Raw genomic sequence first — 21,471 nt, 5'->3', positions numbered from 1 at the left:
CTTGTTTACATATGCAGAGAAGCAGAGTCTCACCTGATAAAATATATCAGCTTCATACCAGAGGAGTTGATCTGTACTTTTTTCCTGTAAGACCACTTTTTAAAGCCTGGTGGGGGGGGGCTGCCACACCCGGCTGCCGGCTGAAGGTGTTGGATGTGCGTCTTATGACACGTCTTATGACACGTCTTATCTTTAGTTTACTCTGATCTCTTGTTTTTGTTACTTAGCAACAGTAAAGGTCACAGTGAGGTTTTCCTTCCCTTTTGCAGCCGATGGCCAGGTGTTGATGACAGATAAAAGCACATAAACTCTCAGTAACTCCACAGCGGCATCCCAGTGTCTTCAGACAGAAACTAACCTTTCACCAACATCCTGTTGCAGCTTCGTTAGTTGAAGCTCTCTGGGAGCTTCTTGACTCCAGTTCAGACTGATTTAATTCCACCGTTTCATTTAGCTGTTGACAAAGAAACAAAGAACTTCTGAAACAGAACTGGGCTTAAACCAACTGGTATTCTGACCAAAACACACCTTGTTGATAAGCAGAATAATCCATCATGTGCCTCTGAAGGTCGGAACTGTTTCCACACATAAGGTAACTGGTTTGAATGTTGTGGCTGATCAGTTGGGCTGCAGTGAGAAGCACAAAAGAAGAAATCATGAGCCCTGATAGGTGTGAAACATGCCCAGACATGTTTTCCCAGGACGTCGTGGACAGTTAAAGAATATTAAAGCAATATAACGGACTTTCTATTTAAACTGATCTGCATTACCGCTGTAAGAGTCTCTCACATCACACAAACTGTGAAGTTCTCATCTGATTTACATTTATGTGCAAAGTAGAAATTAATTTTCCAGAAATCACAAAGACACATCATTTGTTCCCATTTCTTTAGCTGCATCTATGAAAAACAGCAAAGAAAACACAGTTTGACAGACAGAAAATAGGATTTCTGCAGCAACAAGGTGATTCCCAAAGAGCTATTAGCTGAAAACTTGGCATATCTCAGCATGGTGTGCAGTGTGTCCTTAAAACATTTGAGGAAACTGGACAAGTGGAGGACAAAAGAAGAAGTGTCAGGCCTAAAAAACTATCTCCAGCAGATGAACAGGATCTGAAAGTGATGTCCTTAAGAAAGAGGAAAAAATCCAGCTGTGACCTGACAGGACCTGAGAGATGCATCTGGACCTTCAGCTGATCCATCTACTGTTGGCCCAAGCCTCATCAGAAATGGTCTCCATGGAAGGGTGGCTGTCAAGAAGCCGTTCTTAAGGAAGGGAAACAGGGAGAAAAGGCTGAGCTGTGCCAAATGACACAAGAAGCCATTCTTAAGGAAAAGTTTATCAGTTCTTTCTCTGATATCAGATCCAATAAGTTGGACTTTGTGCTGTTTTTATGTCTTTATGATGAATAAAACCACTCAGTTTTTATTACTTACTGGATATTCTTTAAAGTTTCTCCTCCTCCTGGAAAGATTAGAGCCTGATGACACGAGTTAAAGTCCAAAGTCTTTAAGGTGCAGCAGCTGTGAGGAGTCCTTTATAGCAGGAACACAGACGACTCAGTCGCTGATCTGAGAGGAGAAATGGCGCAGAAAGGAGCTCAGCTGGACCGAGAAAGCTTCTCTTGTTCGATCTGTTTGGATCTACTGAAGGATCCGGTGGCTATTCCCTGTGGACACAACTACTGCAGGAACTGTATTAAAGGCTTCTGGGATGGAGAGGATCAGAAGGGAATCCACAGCTGCCCTCAGTGCAGGAAAACTTTCACACCGAGGCCTGTCCTGGAGAAAAACACCATGTTAGCTGCTTTAGTGGAGCAGCTGAAGAAGACTGGACTCCAAGCTGCTCCTGCTGATCACTGCTATGCTGGACCTGAAGATGTGGCCTGTGATTTCTGCTCTGGAAGAAAACTGAAAGCCATCAAGTCCTGTTTAGTCTGTCTGGCCTCTTACTGTGAGAATCACCTTCAGCCTCATTATGATTCACCTCCATTCAGGAAACACAAGCTGGTGGAGCCCTCCAAGAACCTCCAGGAGAACATCTGCTCTGGTCACGATGAGGTGAAGAAGATGTTCTGCCGCTCTGATCAGAAGTCTATCTGTTATCTCTGCTCTGTGGAGGAACATAAAGGCCACGACACAGTGTCAGCTGCAGCAGAAAGGACTGAGAGGCAGAGAGAACCAGAACCAGAACCAGCTGTGTCAGAGCTCAGAGATAAACTGCAGGACATCCTGAGAGAGAAATGGACCAACATCTCACTGAGAGGCACTGAGGTGGATGTTTTACTGCAGGAACCTGAACCTGAACCTGAACCTGAACCTGAACCTGAACCTGAACCAGAACCAGAACCAGAACCTGAACCTGAACCAGAACCTGAACCTGAACCTGAACCTGAACCTGAACCTGAACCTGAACCTGAACCAGAACCTGAACCTGAACCAGAACCAGAACCTGAACCTGAACCTGAATCTGAACCAGAACCTGAACCTGAACCTGAACCTGAACCTGAACCAGAACCTGAACCTGAACCTGAACCAGAACCAGCTGTGTCAGAGCTCAGAGAGAAACTACAGGGCATCCTGAGAGAGAACTGGACAAACATCTTATCAATATTATTACTGTTATTATTATCAACATTTGTTATAAATGTTTTAATGTCAGAACCAGAACCTGAACCTGAACCAGCTGTGTCAGAGCTCAGAGAGAAACTACAGGACATCCTGAGAGAGGAATGGACCAACATCTCCCTGAGAGTCACTGAGGTGGATGTTTTACTGCAGGAACCAGAACCAGAACTAGAACCAGAACCTGAACCTGAACCTGAACCAGAACCAGAACCTGAACTTGAACCAGAACCTGAACTTGAACCAGAACCAGAACCAGAACCAGAACCTGAACCTGAACCAGCTGTGTCAGAGCTCAGAGAGAAACTACAGGACATCCTGAGAGAGGAATGGACCAACATCTCCCTGAGAGTCACTGAGGTGGATGTTTTACTGCAGGAACCAGAACCAGAACTAGAACCAGAACCTGAACCTGAACCTGAACCAGAACCAGAACCTGAACTTGAACCAGAACCTGAACTTGAACCAGAACCAGAACCAGAACCAGAACCTGAACCTGAACCAGCTGTGTCAGAGCTCAGAGAGAAACTACAGGGCATCCTGAGAGAGGAATGGACCAACATCTCACTGAGAGTCACTGAGGTGGATGTTTTACTGCAGGAACCAGAACCAGAACCTGAACCTGAACCTGAACCTGAACCAGAACCTGAACCTGAACCTGAACCTGAACCAGAACCTGAACCTGAACCAGCTGTGTCAGAGCTCAGAGAGAAACCACAGGGCATCCTGAGAGAGGAATGGACCAACATCTCACTGAGAGGCACTGAAGTGGATGTTTTACTGTCAGAACCTGAACCAGAACCAGAACCAGAACCAGAACTAGAACCAGAACCTGAACCTGAACCAGAACCAGAACCAGAACTTGAACCAGAACCAGAACCTGAACCTGAACCTGAACCTGAACCTGAACCTGAACCTGAACCTGAATCTGAACCTGAACCTGAACCTGAACCAGAACCTGAACCAGAACCTGAACCTGAACCAGCTGTGTCAGAGCTCAGAGAGAAACCACAGGGCATCCTGAGAGAGGAATGGACCAACATCTCACTGAGAGGCACTGAAGTGGATGTTTTACTGTCAGAACCTGAACCAGAACCAGAACCAGAACCAGAACTAGAACCAGAACCTGAACCTGAACCAGAACCAGAACCAGAACTTGAACCAGAACCAGAACCTGAACCTGAACCTGAACCTGAACCTGAACCTGAATCTGAACCTGAACCTGAACCTGAACCAGAACCTGAACCAGAACCTGAACCTGAACCAGCTGTGTCAGAGCTCAGAGAGAAACCACAGGGCATCCTGAGAGAGGAATGGACCAACATCTCACTGAGAGTCACTGAGGTGGATGTTTTACTGCAGGAACCAGAACCAGAACCTGAACCTGAACCTGAACCTGAACCAGAACCTGAACCTGAACCTGAACCTGAACCAGAACCTGAACCTGAACCAGCTGTGTCAGAGCTCAGAGAGAAACCACAGGGCATCCTGAGAGAGGAATGGAACTGGACAAACATCTTATTAATATTATCAATATTATTACTGTTATTATCATTATCAATATTTGTTATAAATGTTTTAATGTCAGAACCAGAACCTGAACCTGAACCTGAACCTGAACCTGAACCACAACCAAAGAGCAGAGCTGACTTCTTAAAATATTCACGTGAAATCACACTGGATCCAAACACAGCAAACAGATATCTGTTACTGTCAGAGGGGAACAGAAAAGTGACATATATGAAACAACTTCAGTCTTATTCTGCTCATCCAGACAGATTCACTGGATATCTTCAGGTTCTGAGCAGAGAGAGTCTGACTAGACGCTGTTACTGGGAGGTGGAGTGGAGAGGGGGGAGAGTTCGTGTCGCAGTCGCATGCAAGAACATCAGGAGAGCAGGAGGTGGGGATGAATGTGGATTTGGTTATAATGACAAATCTTGGGCATTAGATCGTGAACCAGAAAATCATTCACTTTGGTACAAGATAAAAACCTCCATCTTTGGTCCTGAGCCCTCCAGAGTCGGAGTGTACCTGGATCACAGAGCAGGTATTCTGTCCTTCTACAGCATCTCTGAAACCATGACTCTCCTCTACAGAGTCCAGACCACATTCACTCAGCCGCTCTATGCTGGGATTGGGCTTTATTCTTCTGATGGATCCTCAGCAGAGTTGTGTAAAGTGAAATAAAGGTATCCTGTCAGCTCTTTGCTGTTTATTTGCTGCTTTTTCCTGGGTTTGTGCAGCCATGGAGGAAATCACTGCTAATGATGAGTTTTATTCACAGAAATGTTTCTCCACATGAAAATCTAAACTTCTCTGAGCTCTAAATATTAGTTGGATGCTTGTGTTGATGTGTCTGTATGTTGTTGTTTCTCTTCCACTTCATGGAGCCCAACAGAGAGATCAGCAGACCTTCCTTTATCACAGATTCTGTTCACATCTCATCACTTTGTAAATGTAAAATTATTCTGGAGCTACACTGACTTTGATTAGTTTCAGAGATCAAATGTTGCTGCTGTTTTCTAAATCAACCAACAGATGAGGAAGTCTGTTCTGAGGTGCTCAGAAACGGTCATTTCCAGGATCAGCAGGAATCAGGAGGTCCTTCATCAGCTTTAATGTGAGAACCAGTGAAGATTTTCACAGCAAATACCACTTTGAAGGAGTGAACAAAGTGTTTTCTGTTGTCTTCATTTCAGTGTTTGTGTGAAATCTGACGGAGAAAATGTCAAACTGATGTGAGGGTATAACTGAGGCCGTTTTCCTGTAACAGCACAAAGTTCAGAGTTCATGTTCAGAGCAGAAAATATTTGACTTTCTTCAATAAAACAGCTTAATCTCAGAGAAATGAGTCCAGTCTTCTTTGAATTTTTCTTTCCTCCGTCTCTCACCCAGAAAGATTTGATCCACATGCTTCAGATGATTAGTTTTTATTCTCTGAACTCTGCTGTTCTGACGTTTCTGAAAACCTCACAGTGAACAGAAGGATGTGCAGCTTTAATAAACCTGTAGTAGTGGTCCAGCGAAGAATCACCCGCAGTTAGTCATCTGTTGTTATTGTGGTCATTGGTGGTTTAATTCTGTTCCGTTAACTTCACTTTAAGTTTCTCCTTCAAAGGGAAACAAATGTACAAGTTCAGCACGAATCAAATATGACGCAGAGGTCATTTAAAAAGAACATATCCTCATAAACTGGAGATAAAGAAGATTTATTACAGGTTGTAAAAATCTGCTCATGGAACACATTCCACTGAAAAACTAAACCGAAACAAAACTGTAATCTAGTCATTTTTAAAATGATTTCTGTTCATTTTTTGTTTAGTTGTAATTGGGGGTCATAATGAGGACTTTCAATTCCCTCCCAGAAGTTTCTGCTTCATCTCTCTTTACTTCCTGATATTCTTCTGGATTTAGAGGAAGTTTCTGCAGTTCAGCTCTGACCTCAAGCCTGCAGCTGATTACTCAGCACATTGATAACATCCAGCCAGAGCACAACCAGCTCATCATTAACTTCTGCTTTCAAGCTACTAACAGCAAGATCTTTTTGTTTTGCTGCTTGTAATTTAGGTTGTTTTTTTAGGGATTTTATGCAGAAAAAATACACAACATCCTCTAAATTGGTGAAGTGAAGTGGCATCTGTATTCCCCTTTACCATGAAACACACCTCAGAGACAGTCCAGTGGCTATAGAAAGTCTGCACACCCCTGTTAGGATGCCAGGTTTGTCTAGAAAATGAGAGCACAATAAATCATTTGAAAAACGTTCTTTTCGTTGGTTTGGACGTACGCTTTGACTCGTTGTCGTGTTGAAAGTTTGAAATGATTCATTATACTCAAACGTCACAAAAACCAGGCGTTCTCACACTTTTTATATCCACTCAAGCAGGCTTTCAGAACTGGGATCAGTCCGATTTAGTGGATTTACTTGCATATAATCCATTCCCAGCAGCTACATACTGAAATAATCCCTTAATCTGACATTATCTGACGGCTGATGTCAGTTATCTTTCAGTCATTCCTCACCTCTGTTGGAAGGGATCTGCTTATTTCTGCCTCTACAGAGCAGAATATCATTAAAGCATTCAGGGAATCTGGAGGTGTTTCAGTGTAAAGGACGAGGGAGCGAGCCTAAGCTGGACCCCGTGACCTCTGACCCCTCAGACGCTGCATCAAGAACCGTCATTCATCAGCAGCTGATAGAAGCACATGGACAAGGGATTACTGTGGAAACCTTTGTCCAGCACCACAATACAGAGTTCCATTCACAAGCTTTACTGTGCAGGAAAGAAGCCTGATGTTAACCTCGTCCACTTCTCTGGGCTCGGAGGCGTCTGGGATGGACCGTCACACGGTGGAAACGTGTGCTGTGGTCAGACCCATCAGTATTCCACATCTTTGTTGGAAGAAATGGAGCAAAGAGCAAAAGCAGCATCCAGCCTGCTGTCAGCAGCCAGTCCCTGCAGCCAGGCTCTGTGATGGTATGGGGTTGGATCAGGGGGCAAAGCTCATTTCCACTTCTGTGACGGCAGCATTAATGCAGAAAAGCTCACTGAGATTTTACAGCAACATATGCTGCCTTCAAGGCCACATCTTTTCCTGGGACGTCCCAGCATTGTTCAAGCAGACCATGGAAAACCACATTCTGCCACATTCCAAAGGCCTGGCTGAGGAAGAAGAGGTACGGGTGCTGGACTGGCTGCCTGCAGTCCTGACCTGTCCCCAGCAGAGAAACAACCACCCCCCCGCACTGCTGCACACCTTAAGACCTGTTTAAGGAGGAATGGGACAAAATAACAGCTGGAACTCTGCATCACCTGGTTTCCTCAGTGTCAGTCAAAAAGATTTAATATTTTCAGTTTTTCTGACTCTGGGTTGAAGTCGCAACAGTTCAGATGATTCATTTAGGTTTGTAGAAGCTTTTATCAGCTCTGCTGTGATTCATGTGCTTCTTCCTCATTTAGACCTCATTAAAACACATTAGAAACCGCACGTTGAACCACGAACTGATAAGAGACTTAGCAACAGATTAACCATCAGACCGGATGACGGTTCTTTATCATGACCGAGTCTTTCCTTCTCATAACACCTCATTTTACTTTAAAACTTCAGATTTTTTCATAAAGAAGCTTTTAAAATGAAAAGTTTTGGTAAGATTAAATACAAGAGCTGAAATGTAAATAAAGATTTTGTTTTTTATTCTGTTATTTCTCATTGAAGCAGCTCACTAACAGCTGACTTTCTTTGAGTTTCCATGCAAGCTTCTTTACATGCAGAACTTTTACACGTCTTGAATCACTTCCTCGTGGTAACCATGGTAACGCCGCACTGTGCACTCAAGCTACAAAGGTGTGTGCATTATCTTTCTCAGAAATTAGCGTTACGAGTAAGTAAGCTGCGATATGTAGGTGACCGGTGGGGGTTACCTCAGCTTATTTTTGATGTTTAGTATTGTTTAAGGGCCTCACACAACATCTATGATACTACTGATTAAAAAAAGCTAACCTCTTTTATAGATTTGTTGATCAGGTGCGCCCCTTGTGGACTCATCTGGTAGCACAGGTACACGCTGAGAACGGAGACGGTTACTTATGTGGTCACGAGGTGAAACAGCAGCTGAACTTTCAGCCTAAGAATCGTAGCACTGACCTTCGCAACCAGCAGCTATCACAGTGACCACAAACAACTTCTCCTTTAAAATAGTAAAATATGATTTATTAAAGCTATGACAAGCAATGACAGACTGGTCTGTGTGGGAATGATCATGTAATGGTGGGGGAACAAGATGGCCGCCGTGACCATGTGCTCAGTGTGTCACGTGTTAGCCAGAGAAGCTACAACAATGGCCGACATGTAGCCCACATGCTACCCGTAGATCTCTGGGCCACATCACAACAGAAAGACCATGCCGGGCGGGACGTTCAAACCCCCATCTGTGTTTCCAGTTCTCGTTAACAACGGTTGGGTGGCAACACCCATTCCGACAAGGCTTTCAGTATAAGGAAATGTGCGTTACTCAACAGGTGAGCCCCTTCTTTCTGTTCATGCAATTTATATGTTTAACACATGTTTACAGATAAGCGTTATTAAAAACACAAAGTCTGGGCACCTGGAGGAGGAGAAGCAGACCGCGGTGGTTTTTAATCACACACTCCAATGCCACTTGTTTCAACTTCCGAAAATTTAATCCAGGAAAAAAAGGCTTACAAATATGGACCGAAACGGCTCCATAACACGCACAAGAATCCAAAAGAAACGAAAGTTAACCAGAAGAAAGCAAATAAACATGAAGGGGTCAACATTGGTTTTACGCATGCTTATGTGCGTCTGGCACATGCGTCTTCGGGCTCTCCCACGTTGGTTTGTGGATGAAAGCTATATGTTCAGCTGTAATGTCATGTAAAAACAATCTCTACATGACATTTACTCCCAGGTGTGACCAGTTAGGTCCTTAAGATATCAACAGGCTGTATAAAGCTGTGTGTTTGTGCCAAATGCGCAAAGCCCATCCGCGCTTCCCATAATTGGAGCGAGTACTCATAAATCACGTGAATAACATGAATAAACGTTTTTACTGCATTTTGTTGTGTTTTATACGTTCTATGCTGTCATTTCTCTCCTCTCCTATTGGCAAGGCAGAGTGCTCGCAACTGTGTCCTGTGCAGTAGCCGTGATATCTGTAATTGCAATTATTACTTTTGCATATGATGACAGCGTGCAAAAGACGCATGGGCTCTGTGGAGAGCTCCGCTCCAGCTGGCTGCTGAGACAGGTCACTGACACTGTATTTCTGCTTAATCAGTTTCAGTCTCGCCAGAGTTACATTAATATCTGTATTTTTATATTTGAAATTTCAGGGGATTTTGATAATAGATTATTAAAGTTTGTTTTTTTATTAGAGTTTGTGCGCCAAACTTTAGGGCGTATTTGCGCCGGCATATCATTAGTGCAAAATAGGCTAAAAAATAGGCTATTAAAAGTGTCGGAATGGCGGTATGTTAAAAAAAAAACAACATACCGCCATTCCGACCATAGGAGGAAAAAAGTGTCGGAATGACGGGACGTTTGATAAAAAAATACGTTTCGCTATTCCGACAATTGGAGACCAAAAGTGGAATGGCAGCATGTAACCGTGCCACGGATGCTAATGCTAATGCTAATGTGTGTTAACTTGGGGTTCATACAGTGTTGTGGACGCTGATTTTCCCTCAGTCATGTTTGCTCAGCTTATCAGAGCAGAACTGTTGGCACGTTCACTTTTATCAGTGGGTAAATATAATCAGAAAACACTGATGTTGGTAATTGTTATGTGCGGCCAGGTAAGGCTTCACCTCGAGTGTTTTCTGTTGGTGCTGCTGTCTTCCCGCCCTCTGCTTCCTCTTAGATTCCTCCTCCACAGGCCAGCAGGGAGTTGATAATCAGGGTGAGGATAAAGAGGGAGAGGACAGGCTGTCTCACTCTGGAGGCAGCAGCTGCATGGAAGGTTTGCTTTCTTTTGATTAAACAATTAATCCTTGTTTTTTCTTTTTTAATCTGTCTTAGATGGCAGAGTTTTTCTCATTTTAGTTGATGTTAGTTTGAGTTGGAGACCGCCGGTAGTCCTGTTTTGTCGTTTTTATTTTAGATTCTGTCCAGTTTTGTCCATGGCTGGCTTGGTGTTTCCCCTTTTTGTTCCTTTTGTTCCAACTTTATGGGTTAACCATTAACTTTTTTCCCTTTTCCTTCCCAGTGGCAACTTTTTAATAAATCCTTTCTTTTGCAAACCTTATGTGTCGTGGTCTCATTGAGCAGTTGTGTTATTTTAATTTTATGAGACCGTAACCCTTTCAGCTGCTGGGGAACAGTGAGATATCATCACTGTACATTTACAGTAGTTCATCAAAGCATATCTGTGGCCTAAAGGTGTTAAAACAGCTCAAATATGATAATATATCGGTGTCCAAATTGACTTTTTTTTAATGCATGTGCTGTTGAACTGTTTTGTCTTCGACATGTTTGTTCCGCAGTGTTTAAAATGGATCATTTTATACTCCTTTATCAGTTGCTTTAATCCTTAATTTGCAGCTACGCTCCGAGTGTGCACAAGATGGAGAACTCTGTAACCAATTTGGGACTTTAATTGCAAACAATAAGTTTTATGTCAGGAGAAAAAGTGCAAAAGCAGCTAAAAGTTTCGGTGTTTATGCCTTTGTTTAAATATCAGCTGTCTTTCCTTCAGATGCAGATTTCATTTACCTGGAAAAGAGAAACCCTGTTTTGGTGACTCATTTTCTTGTTGCAACGCGACCATAAAATACTGAGAACGACGGAGTGGAAAGCTTTAAGTTTCTGTTCAGCTGCAGTTTGACCAGCCAATGAGGAGCAGCTATCAGGGGACTTTACCTTATAAGGTGTTTGACAGAGACAAGGTGACAAGCTTATCAGGAAAAGATGGAGACGAACTGAAATGTTGACAAGGAAATAAACGTGTTCAATGCCACTGATTAGATACGATCCAGTTCATTAGAATTTCATAAAAAATAAACCAAATGGAGGGTTTTTAAGGTAAAATGTAAAGCTTTTTCAGCTCTTTCCAGTGGAGGTTAATCACATTAAAAACAGAACAAACTGTATGAATCTTAAAGATGGAACAAAAGGCGAATACTGATGGAGCAGCGGAGGCCGGCAAGCGATTTAAAAGTTGTGAACACTTTAGAAACGACCGCTTCCACCAGGTGCATGATGGGAAATGATCTCAGGAAAACAGTGACCCTGCAGGAGGTTCAGTTTGTGACTTAAAACTCAGCGACTTTGTCTTTAGATGTGAAAGTTTTTTTAAGCTCTAAGTTATGGGTCGGGAACCTATGGCTCGCGAGCCAGATGTGGCTCTTTTGATGACTGCATCTGGCTCGCAGATAAAACAAAATATTCTCACTTGTTTTAATCCATCCATCGATTTTTCATGTCCTGTTCAGGGCTGCAGGAGCATTATTTTAATTGGATGATACTGGACTACATTGGGAGCGTAAAACAGGTAAACACCCCCTTTTGAATCAGTCTGCTCGGTCATTAGCTCAAAGCTAACCCTTCGACGAAGAAGAAAAGATGACGAGTATCGTACATTTCAGGCCGAATGGACTGAAGAATTCGCCTTTGTGGAGAGAGCAAATTCTGCGGTGTGTCTAATTTGCAAAGACAAAATTACATCGATGAAACGGTCGAATGTAAAGCGGCACTTCGACACGCGCCATGCTACCTTTGCATCAAAATACCCGGCAGGAGACGGCAGAAAGAAAGCGAGCCAAGAGCTACTGAGCAGGGTACAAGCCAGAGCTACTGAGCAGGGTACAAGCTAGAGCTACTGAGCAGGGTACAAGCTAGAGCTACTGAGCAGGGTACAAGCTAGAGCTACTGAGCAGGGTACAAGCTAGAGCTACTGAGCAGGGTACAAGCTAGAGCTACTGAGCAGGGTACAAGCCAGAGCTACTGAGCAGGGTACAAGCCAGAGCTACTGAGCAGGGTACAAGCAAGAGCTACTGAGCAGGGTACAAGCTAGAGCTACTGAGCAGGGTACAAGCTAGAGCTACTGAGCAGGGTACAAGCTAGAGCTACTGAGCAGGGTACAAGCTAGAGCTACTGAGCAGGGTACAAGCTAGAGCTACTGAGCAGGGTACAAGCTAGGGCTACTGAGCAGGGTACAAGCTAGAGCTACTGAGCAGGGTACAAGCTAGAGCTACTGAGCAGGGTACAAGCCAGAGCTACTGAGCAGGGTACAAGCTAGAGCTACTGAGCAGGGTACAAGCTAGAGCTACTGAGCAGGGTACAAGCTAGAGCTACTGAGCAGGGTACAAGCTAGAGCTACTGAGCAGGGTACAAGCTAGAGCTACTGAGCAGGGTACAAGCTAGAGCTACTGAGCAGGGTACAAGCTAGAGCTACTGAGCAGGGAACAAGCTAGAGCTACTGAGCAGGGTACAAGCTAGCCAGCAGCAACCCGGCGAGGTGACTATAATTCTGCTAGCTTTGCTGGATCTTTAGCAATAGTGAGGAACGGAAAACCATTCACAGATGGCGAGTATGCTAATAAATAATATGCTAATATAATATGCTAATAAATTCAGAGGCTTATTATACTGACATTTAGTTGAATTCACTTTTAAAATATATTATATGGCTCTCATTGAAATAAATTTCCAAATTTTTTGCTTTCATGGCTCTCTTAGTCAAAAAGGTTCCCGGCCCCTGCTCTAAGTTATGGGAGGCTTCAGCAATACAAGTTAGCATAAAACAAACTCATCAGCATGTTCTTAACTCCACAAACACTTAAAAAGTAGCACAAGAGAAGCTTGTTTTATATGAGAGTCAAAGGTCACTCCGCCCACATGTGGCACCACCTGATGTAACTCTGTCCACATGTGGCACCACCTGATGTAACTCCGCCCACATGTGGCACCACTTCATGTAACTCCGCCCACATGTGGCACCACCTGAGGTCACTCCGCCCCCATGTGGCACCACCTGATGTAACTCCGCCCACATGTGGCACCACCTGATGTAACACCGCCCACATGTGGCACCACCTGATGTAACTCCGCCCCCATGTGGCACCACCTGATGTAACTCCGCCCACATGTGGCACCACCTGATGTAACACCGCCCACATGTGGCACCACGTGATGTAACTCCGCCCACATGTGGCACCACCTGATGTAACACCGCCCACATGTGGCACCACCTGATGTAACTCTGCCCACATGTGGCACCACCTGATGTAACTCCGCCCACATGTGGCACCACCTGATGTAACACCGCCCACATGTGGCACCACCTGATGTAACTCCACCCACATGTGGCACCACCTGATGTAACAACACCACCCACATGTGGCACCACTTGATGTAACTCCGCCCACATGTGTCACCACCTGAGGTCACTCTACCCACAAGTCCTTTAATACAGAACTGTAGATGTGAGATGTGCAGCCATGACATTTAGGAGTGAAGCAATGACTGACTTACATTCTCAGAATGATGCAGCACCTGACTGATGATGAGGATTCCCGGACAAAGGGGGAATTTATAAACACGTAGGATGTAGAAATTCGTCTGATCTGTCAGTGAGCCCCGCCCCAGGCTGCAGTTCTGCATCGTTTTGTTTCATATCACCACAGCGTTTTAAAGTGTTACTGTAATGTCTGAAAATATGTAACTCACCTGGCTCGTGCTGCTGCATCCTTTGCGGGAAACTAACAGGATAGTCATCTGAGGTTCTCTGAATGTAATTCAAAATAATGCATCAATGAATAAAATGTTGACCATATATGATGACACTTAAACTTATGAGGAAAACGTTGAACTATTACAGGAATAGCCAAGATTTAGGCTTTATGGAACCAACTTTGTTTTCAACTCAAAAACAGAGAGAAATAAACATCTCCTGATAAAAATATGCTTATGTAATATAAAACTATTGTAATATAAAACTAGCCTCCTAGCCAACATTACATTCACACCATGACACTTTAATAACACCTTTCCATAGCAGAATGCATGTTTGCGTTAGCCTGGAAGGCTAGCATAGCGCGGGTAGTTAGCAACTACATACTCTCTGGATGGTGAAATAACTTTTGATGTCTCTTTTCTTTTTTGGAGACAGTTTCGACTTACAAAGCTGAAACACGGGCAAAAATGTTGAGACCAAACGAAATATTAATGTGACGACGTCTGCAACAGCCAATCTGATATTTTATCGTCAATCCAGCATTTTACAGCAAATCTGCCACACAGTGACGAGGGACTGGCCTTCAGCCAATCAAATGGCAGCATATCTAACCCTGTTGCCATGCAGATTACACTGAACAGTGCGACGAGGGCACATGGGAAAAATAACTCTCCACAAATGCTTAATACTACGAACGAGTTTGAGGAAAATATTACATATTATATAATATAATATATATATAGCATATATATTAATTAATATATGCATATATATAAAAAAATGGAATATTATCAAAAATATTGGTAGTTTGAGGAAAATATTACATATTATATAATATAACATATATATAGCATATATATCATATATATTAATTAATATATGCATTAATGCATATATATATATAAAATTGAATATTATCAAAAATATTGGTAGTTAGAACTCTTTTCCAAACTTTGATTGTGACTCGTCTCTATGCAAACTCAAGCACAGCTAAATCGAACCGTTTTCAGCCTGGATTTAAACATGGTCAGAGTTGAGGCCTGTCTCACATCTTCTGGAGGACTGTTCCAGGTTTTAGGAGCATAAAGCTGAAACGCAGCCTCAGCTTGTTTAGTCCTGACTCTGGGCACCAGCAGGAGACGCCTCCCTGAGATCCTCAGAGTCCCAGCTGGTTCATAAGGCTCTAACATGCCAGAGATGTACAGGAGCAGAGCTGTTTTAAAGTCTATTCTCTGAGCGACAGGAAGCCAGAGCAGAGACCTGAGATCTGGACTAATATAGTCATATTTCCTGGCTGTAGTCAGGACTCGAGCAGCAGCGTTCTGGATGTCCTGCAGCTGTCTTACGGCCCGTTTAGAGCCCAGAGAGCAGCAGGTACTGTAATCTAACCTGCTGGAGACAGAGCTGCAGCCTCATCTATGAAATAAAAACACGTGGTGGGGGGATACAGTTTCCCTGTAACCTTGGTAAAGACAGATCAACAACAGGGTACTGAAAAACCATGTGACATTTGTAAAATAAAACACTTGCTTCTCTTATACACAGTGGTATGAATGTAACTTTTATTCCTTTGCAAAGCAAAACATAAACCTCCACCACAGCACGGTCCCCTCCTACCGTCAAAGCGAGCACATAAAAGCACGAACAACAAAGGAGGAGATGAAATCCCTCCCGAATAACACATTCAAGTTTGAAAATACACTGAAATAGATTGTGCAATATGAAGGGGATCAACATAATAATGATAAAAAGGACATTTCATGGAGTAATAAAGCATAATCCAGCGTGTAACTTCCTGGTACCTTAATGATACCTTCAGTGCAAAGGCTTTCAGACTGAAGAACTCCATGATTTCATTAAACTTAATGAGAAACAATACAAACTATCCTGCCTCCTTGATGATAAAAGAGACAAACAGCCTTACTACAGATGTGCAAAGTTTTCTTTTTGTCTGAAGAAGCTGGAAACATTTATTCAAGTGTCATCTGTCATTCTTAATTCATGAATGTTAAATATCAATCATAATAACTTAAATTAAAAGCTCCATAATTCAGTGACACTATAATAGCACCTGTTAACCCAACGACCCGTTTATAGGCAGACTTGGATCCTGAGCTGGAAGATGGTAAACTCTGGTAAAAAAGGAAGTGGGAGCAGAACATGTGGCTTTACTCATCCATACAGAGGTCTGATGGTTGTTGTGCAGAACTGGGTCAGGGACCCGTTTAGCTCAGCAGCAGTTTTTGGAAAAGAGGAACCAACTGAGCCGAGGCAACAATGTGGATTAAAGCTCAAGTTTTACTGAACTACCTTTGGCTGAATGGGAAAGTCCTTTTAGAGACTTTCATCGGTTGCTGGCAGGATTTCAGCATCTAAACGGACCCAAGTTCCACCCGGAATAGCCATTACATGTGCTGTATTAACCCTAAAACATGTCACTTTTTAGGGTTGATACATCGGCAGGTGGTGTTACGAGCGGCAGGATCGTTTTAGTCTTAAAAAAACTTTAAAAAATGGTCCATCGAATTCCATTTAGGCACATTTGTTACCATCTTTAAAAACTGTTTCCTACATCTAAGAGCGACACACTGGAGCAAGCAAATCTCAGCAGAACCATGGGCTTGGTCTTCAGGCGATGCGTCAGACCTGTGAACAGAGAAGAGACATTCAGGTTGTTACTGAGGAGGAAATAATGGGATAAAAGTCTAATAAAGAGTTAAATGTAACAGCAGAAGCTCAGGATCCCCCCCCCCCTGACGGAGACCACCACTACAAGGGTCAAAATTGTTTTTTTTTTTTTCTTACTTTGATTTTCTTCAGTGCAGAACTACAGTTCCCACAATGCTTTGGGGGATGTAAACAGAACCAAGGTGGATTATAAAGATGCCAACAAGGCGGATTAACTGAAGAAAAGGGCGCTTGATGTCCAAAGTGGCCCTTTCAGATGTCCCATACAATTTTAAAATCAGGACAGACGTGAACACTTTCTAAAAGTTCCAGTTGTGAAACAATAATGACTGAAATGATAGTTTAAATCTGTCAGTTCTCTGTTATCCACTCAGAGGATGTTAGAAAATAACCCGTTAAAAGGTCCATCTTATTTCATGGCTTCATTTTAAGTGTCTTTTCAACAGACTTTTGAAGTAGTTTTCCAATGACCCGACTAACCGTGTTATTGCTCCATTCACGTTACGCTGCGGCTCCGAAAAATGAGTACGAATTTCAGAAAGTTTAGAAAATATTCAGCTATTTAGACCTGCTCGACGTTTGGGTTTCCTCTGCAGTCCTGGTGGCGTATGGGTCGGGCTGAGCCATTTTATCGATACCGCGATATATATATATATATATCGATATTTGTTTTCCGGTCAAGTATCGATTTTTCAGCCACGAGTATCGATTTAAAAAAAAAAAAAAAGTTTTTTTTTTCAAACTTTATTGAAAAGTCAGACGTTACAATTAGTGAAAACACAGAATATTAACATAATACAAAACAATGGCGGGGCGGGGGGGTCACATGATACAAAACAGTGATAAATTAGTTAATAAAATGTTATATAAAGGGCATAGATCAGTGGGTTTGATGCTTTTCTGTTTATAGAACGTAGGATTGTTGTAATTTATTGTTTGAGCTCAAAAATGAAAAAAAAAGATGGTTTTTGATCAGAGAATTTGGATTTGTGTTTATGGTATTTAGCAAATAAAACAAGCAGGTTGATGATGTAATATTCACAACATAAACATGAGTCTGCGTACGCTGAAGACACGTTTGTTTGTTTCCGTTTGTCTGGTGGTGTTTTCCTTCCGGTTCAAAGGTCGGACCACCGTCCAATCAGCAACAAATCACACTGTCCCTTTAAAATCTTTCAGAAAATTATCTGTATCGTATCGTTTCATGAGGTTAGTGTATCGCTACAGCCCTGCGTATGAGTCTGCTGCCTTACATCATGTTCCCATCATTAGTGTTAATAACCCGGAGTCTTTTACATAAAGTTTTTACAAAACATGCTGCATTTATCCATAGTTTTGTATCCAGTGATCAGATTCAAAGGGACACAACAAAAAGCTGATTAAAAGTAGGCAAATTAATGAAAACCTAAGTTGAAGTTTACACAGTAAATCATGTTGATCTTTTATGAATCATGATGCTGAATCCTGCAGAGCAAACATATCCAACGAAGGTTTTATTCTCAGTACAGATACATGATGACAGACGGTTCCATCTGCATCAGATCTGCTTCCATTTGCCCTTTTTTTGTTCAAAATATGAGCTCCTGTCCATAAAAGGTGTGTCTGCACGGCGCTGTGTGCTGGTGATGTCATTTGAACCACATCACCTGCTGTGTGTGCATGCTGTAAATGCTGCCATCTTTCACTGTGACTCTGAGCTTTCTGAATGACTTTTAATGTGAAGCTGGAAACAAAGACTCATCAGTAAAGAATCCCTCGTTTTTCTGAATGTCAAACATGTCAGGCCTATTTTAGGTGGCTGGAGATACCCTAAAATATCCTTCAAATGATATCCAAGTCACCATCCCAGCTGGCTGCAGTAATTAACCAACTTCAGCTGATTCTTCATAAACTAAGCGCTCACTGTTTTTAGAAATAAACCCGCGGCAGCTCTTGAGTTACATTGTTTAATAATCATGGCTCCACTCCTCTTGTCCTCTATCTGCACACCGACTGAGAGCAGAGAAACATTACCGCTGAGGTCAGCGGGACATTAAACGTGTTGAATGGGATTTATTTAGGAAGAGGAGACACCACCAGAGCAGGGAAAGCACCAGCCTATGAGCCAAATAACCCGACCCTGAATAAATGAGGGAATTAGCACCGTTTTAAAGGGATTTAAACGGCTAAAATAACATTACTCTGCCAGTTAGATTCATTTATTTTCCTTCTTCTCAAACCGACACCATGACACAAGAGAATTAAAAGAAGTTGGTCTTTGTTAGTAATTCAGTGTGTTTGAACTTGAGGCTGAGGGAGACAAAGGTCCAGAGGCAGGAGCTGCAGCTACTGCATCCAGAGAGGAACCGGACGGATCCGAAAGAAGATGCTGAGCGAACAGACCGAGCGGGGAAATGACCAAGAAGCTGCAGCGACTCCTTCCACTGCTGGCTTTCATTTCAGGAACAAAGACATTAGAAATTAGCTTTGATGGTAAAGTTTGAAGCAGGCAGTGGAAGCAGAGGGTCAGAGTTAGGAAATAAAAGCGCACCGTTGAGTTTATTCTACATTTATCAGAGTTTCTTTCTTAAATGTAGTCAGTTGAGGTCCACGGATCGGATCAGGTCACACATTACAGTCCAACAACGAGGCTGGAACCACAACTTCCCTTCCACCAGCGATGAAGGAAGACTGAAGCTGAGGTTATAGTCTGAATGAGTTGGTGGTGAGGTAAAGGTGTGCTGTGGATGTGTCCAAAGTCGCCACGGCAACAAATTCTACATTTTGATCCGTCCAGCGCCACCTTTTCTTGTTAGAATAAGGAGTGCTGTTATGACAAAATTCCTATAAAAATGAATAAGAACTTCATGGTTCTGATTAGGGCTTGAAAGTGGAAATAAAATATGATTTTTGTTCCTGTTAAATCATCTTGTACTTGTGTGGAAACGCAGATCGGGTCAGTTGGAGTTTAAGAGGAACACCTTGGGTTCCATTACAAGTTTAGACGGATCCGTTCCCAAAGTTAGTGACGCATCTAAAATTAAAAACAGGTCCTGTGTGCACGGTTCTGGCAACGACCTTCAGAAGTCACATGATTAAACTAAGTCGATCTGGGTTAAAAAATAACCTAAAAAAGCTCATTTCATAACTTATTCTATCGATTCCCTGGATTGGAAATACTTTATAATTTAACAGAAAAATGAACACACACGGATAGCTTTTACTTACAGGCAGCTATTCCTCCTCCTGATGCTGATAACAGGACCACAGATCAGCAGCTATTAGCTCTGTAGCTAACATCCAGCTGTGCTAACATCTGTCAGCTTCTCTCCTCCCGTCTCTGCCTTCATAAACTGTGTTTTAATGCAGCTGAAATCCTAATAAAGCCTCTTATTTCCTGTTTTATTGTGCCAGCAGTTAACACGACACCTTAACCAGACACAACACGGTCAGCTTTTTAATAAAGTTACTGAAACTTACAGGAGGTGGCTCATCAGCGGGCTTCAGGAGTCCGTTTCCCTCATCCTGGAGCTGTGAGTCACACACATTCCCAACATCAGACATCTTGATGTGGGATGAAGGTCCGTTGGCTGTGTTGTTGTTGTTGATCTGAAACACCAAACCACACAATGCACAAATGAGTGTCCTGTGGTGGCACTGTGTGGTTAACTGCAGTGCTTTATTATATTATATATAATAAAGTAAAAACAAAACACACACGCTCTGTACTCTCAGCCTACCGTTTCCTTTTTGAAACTCAGAGTCACAGCTTATCCAGGTCTAAACATACACTTTAAAACTTGAATTTATACAGATTTGATCTATTTATTAGTTTTATTTACTTGTTTATTACTGCGGTTACCGTCTGATCATCTTCGGGCCTCTTTACTGATTCTATATGGCGCTGCTAAGCTGCCGCCTGCTGTCAAAATCAGTTTGGTTGTGTAGAAATATGCAGTGGCGATAAAGAATCTCTAGAACCGGACAGAGCAGCCACAGAACCAGGCTCAAACCTGACATCTGAGTGCATCACAGACCCAAAAGAAAGAACAAACCAAAGCCAAAGCTCACCATGTAGAGGCAGCCTCCACAGTCCAGTGAGAGCATCTGCCTGGTGCACGCTCTGAGCAGGACACGGCGAATGTAACCGCCGGAAAGTGAGACATCAATCAAAACCAATGAGACTAAATAAAATGACAACGAGTGAGCAGAACAGATTAACTCAATACAATGGAAGTTATAAGAGCTGCTGGGCCATTAAAACAGCAGCACAAACCTTCCAGGCATCACCGAGGAGCTTAGAAACACAACAAAGTGCAGAACTATCTTTAGCTTCGGTCCCACGGTGACCTCAAAAGAAATATGCAAAAAGGGGGGTTACAGAGCGGTGAAATACAGATGGAGGCGTCATGTTTTCACTACCTGAGGTGTCAGGTTTCATCATCCAACACAAACAGTGTCATCTTACTGTGAGTCATCAGAAACTCAAATAATGTTTCATGACATTACGACAGAGGCCGATCGCCCAGTTTCATGACATTACAACAGAGGCCGATCCCCCTGTTTTATGACATTACGACAGAGGCCGATCCCCCTGTTTTATGGCATTACGACAGAGGCCGATCCCCCTGTTTTATGGCATTACGACAGAGGCCGATCCCCCTGTTTTATGGCATTACGACAGAGGCCGATCCCCCCGTTTTATGACATTACGACAGAGGCCGATCCCCCTGTTTTATGGCATTACGACAGAGGCCGATCCCCCTGTTTTATGGCATTACGACAGAGGCCGATCCCCCTGTTTTATGACATTACGACAGAGGCCGATCGCCCTGTTTTATGACATTACGACAGAGGCCGATCCCCCCGTTTTATGACATTACGACAGAGGCCGATCCCCCTGTTTTATGGCATTACGACAGAGGCCGATCCCCCTGTTTTATGGCATTACGACAGAGGCCGATCCCCCTGTTTTATGGCATT

At 43.0% G+C, this 21,471-nt stretch overlaps 1 protein-coding gene across 1 annotated transcript; it reads left to right on the top strand.

Annotated features, from left to right (window-relative positions):
* The first annotated feature begins 1,362 nt into the window (after positions 1–1,362).
* On the top strand, positions 1,363–5,137 carry LOC140311395 (tripartite motif-containing protein 16-like). Its single transcript, XM_072388770.1, has 2 exons — positions 1,363–2,168; positions 4,218–5,137. Exons 1-2 carry the CDS (start codon positions 1,584–1,586, stop codon positions 4,812–4,814), a joined length of 1,182 nt encoding a protein of 393 aa, XP_072244871.1. The 5' UTR covers positions 1,363–1,583; the 3' UTR covers positions 4,815–5,137.
* Positions 5,138–21,471: the final 16,334 nt, after the last annotated feature.

The sequence above is a fragment of the Leuresthes tenuis genome, unplaced genomic scaffold (assembly GCF_036924035.1).
Source record: "Leuresthes tenuis unplaced genomic scaffold, fLeuTen1.0.hap1 SCAF_7, whole genome shotgun sequence".
Lineage (NCBI taxonomy): Eukaryota > Metazoa > Chordata > Actinopteri > Atheriniformes > Atherinopsidae > Leuresthes > Leuresthes tenuis.
This window is presented reverse-complemented; position numbering and strand designations above follow the sequence as displayed.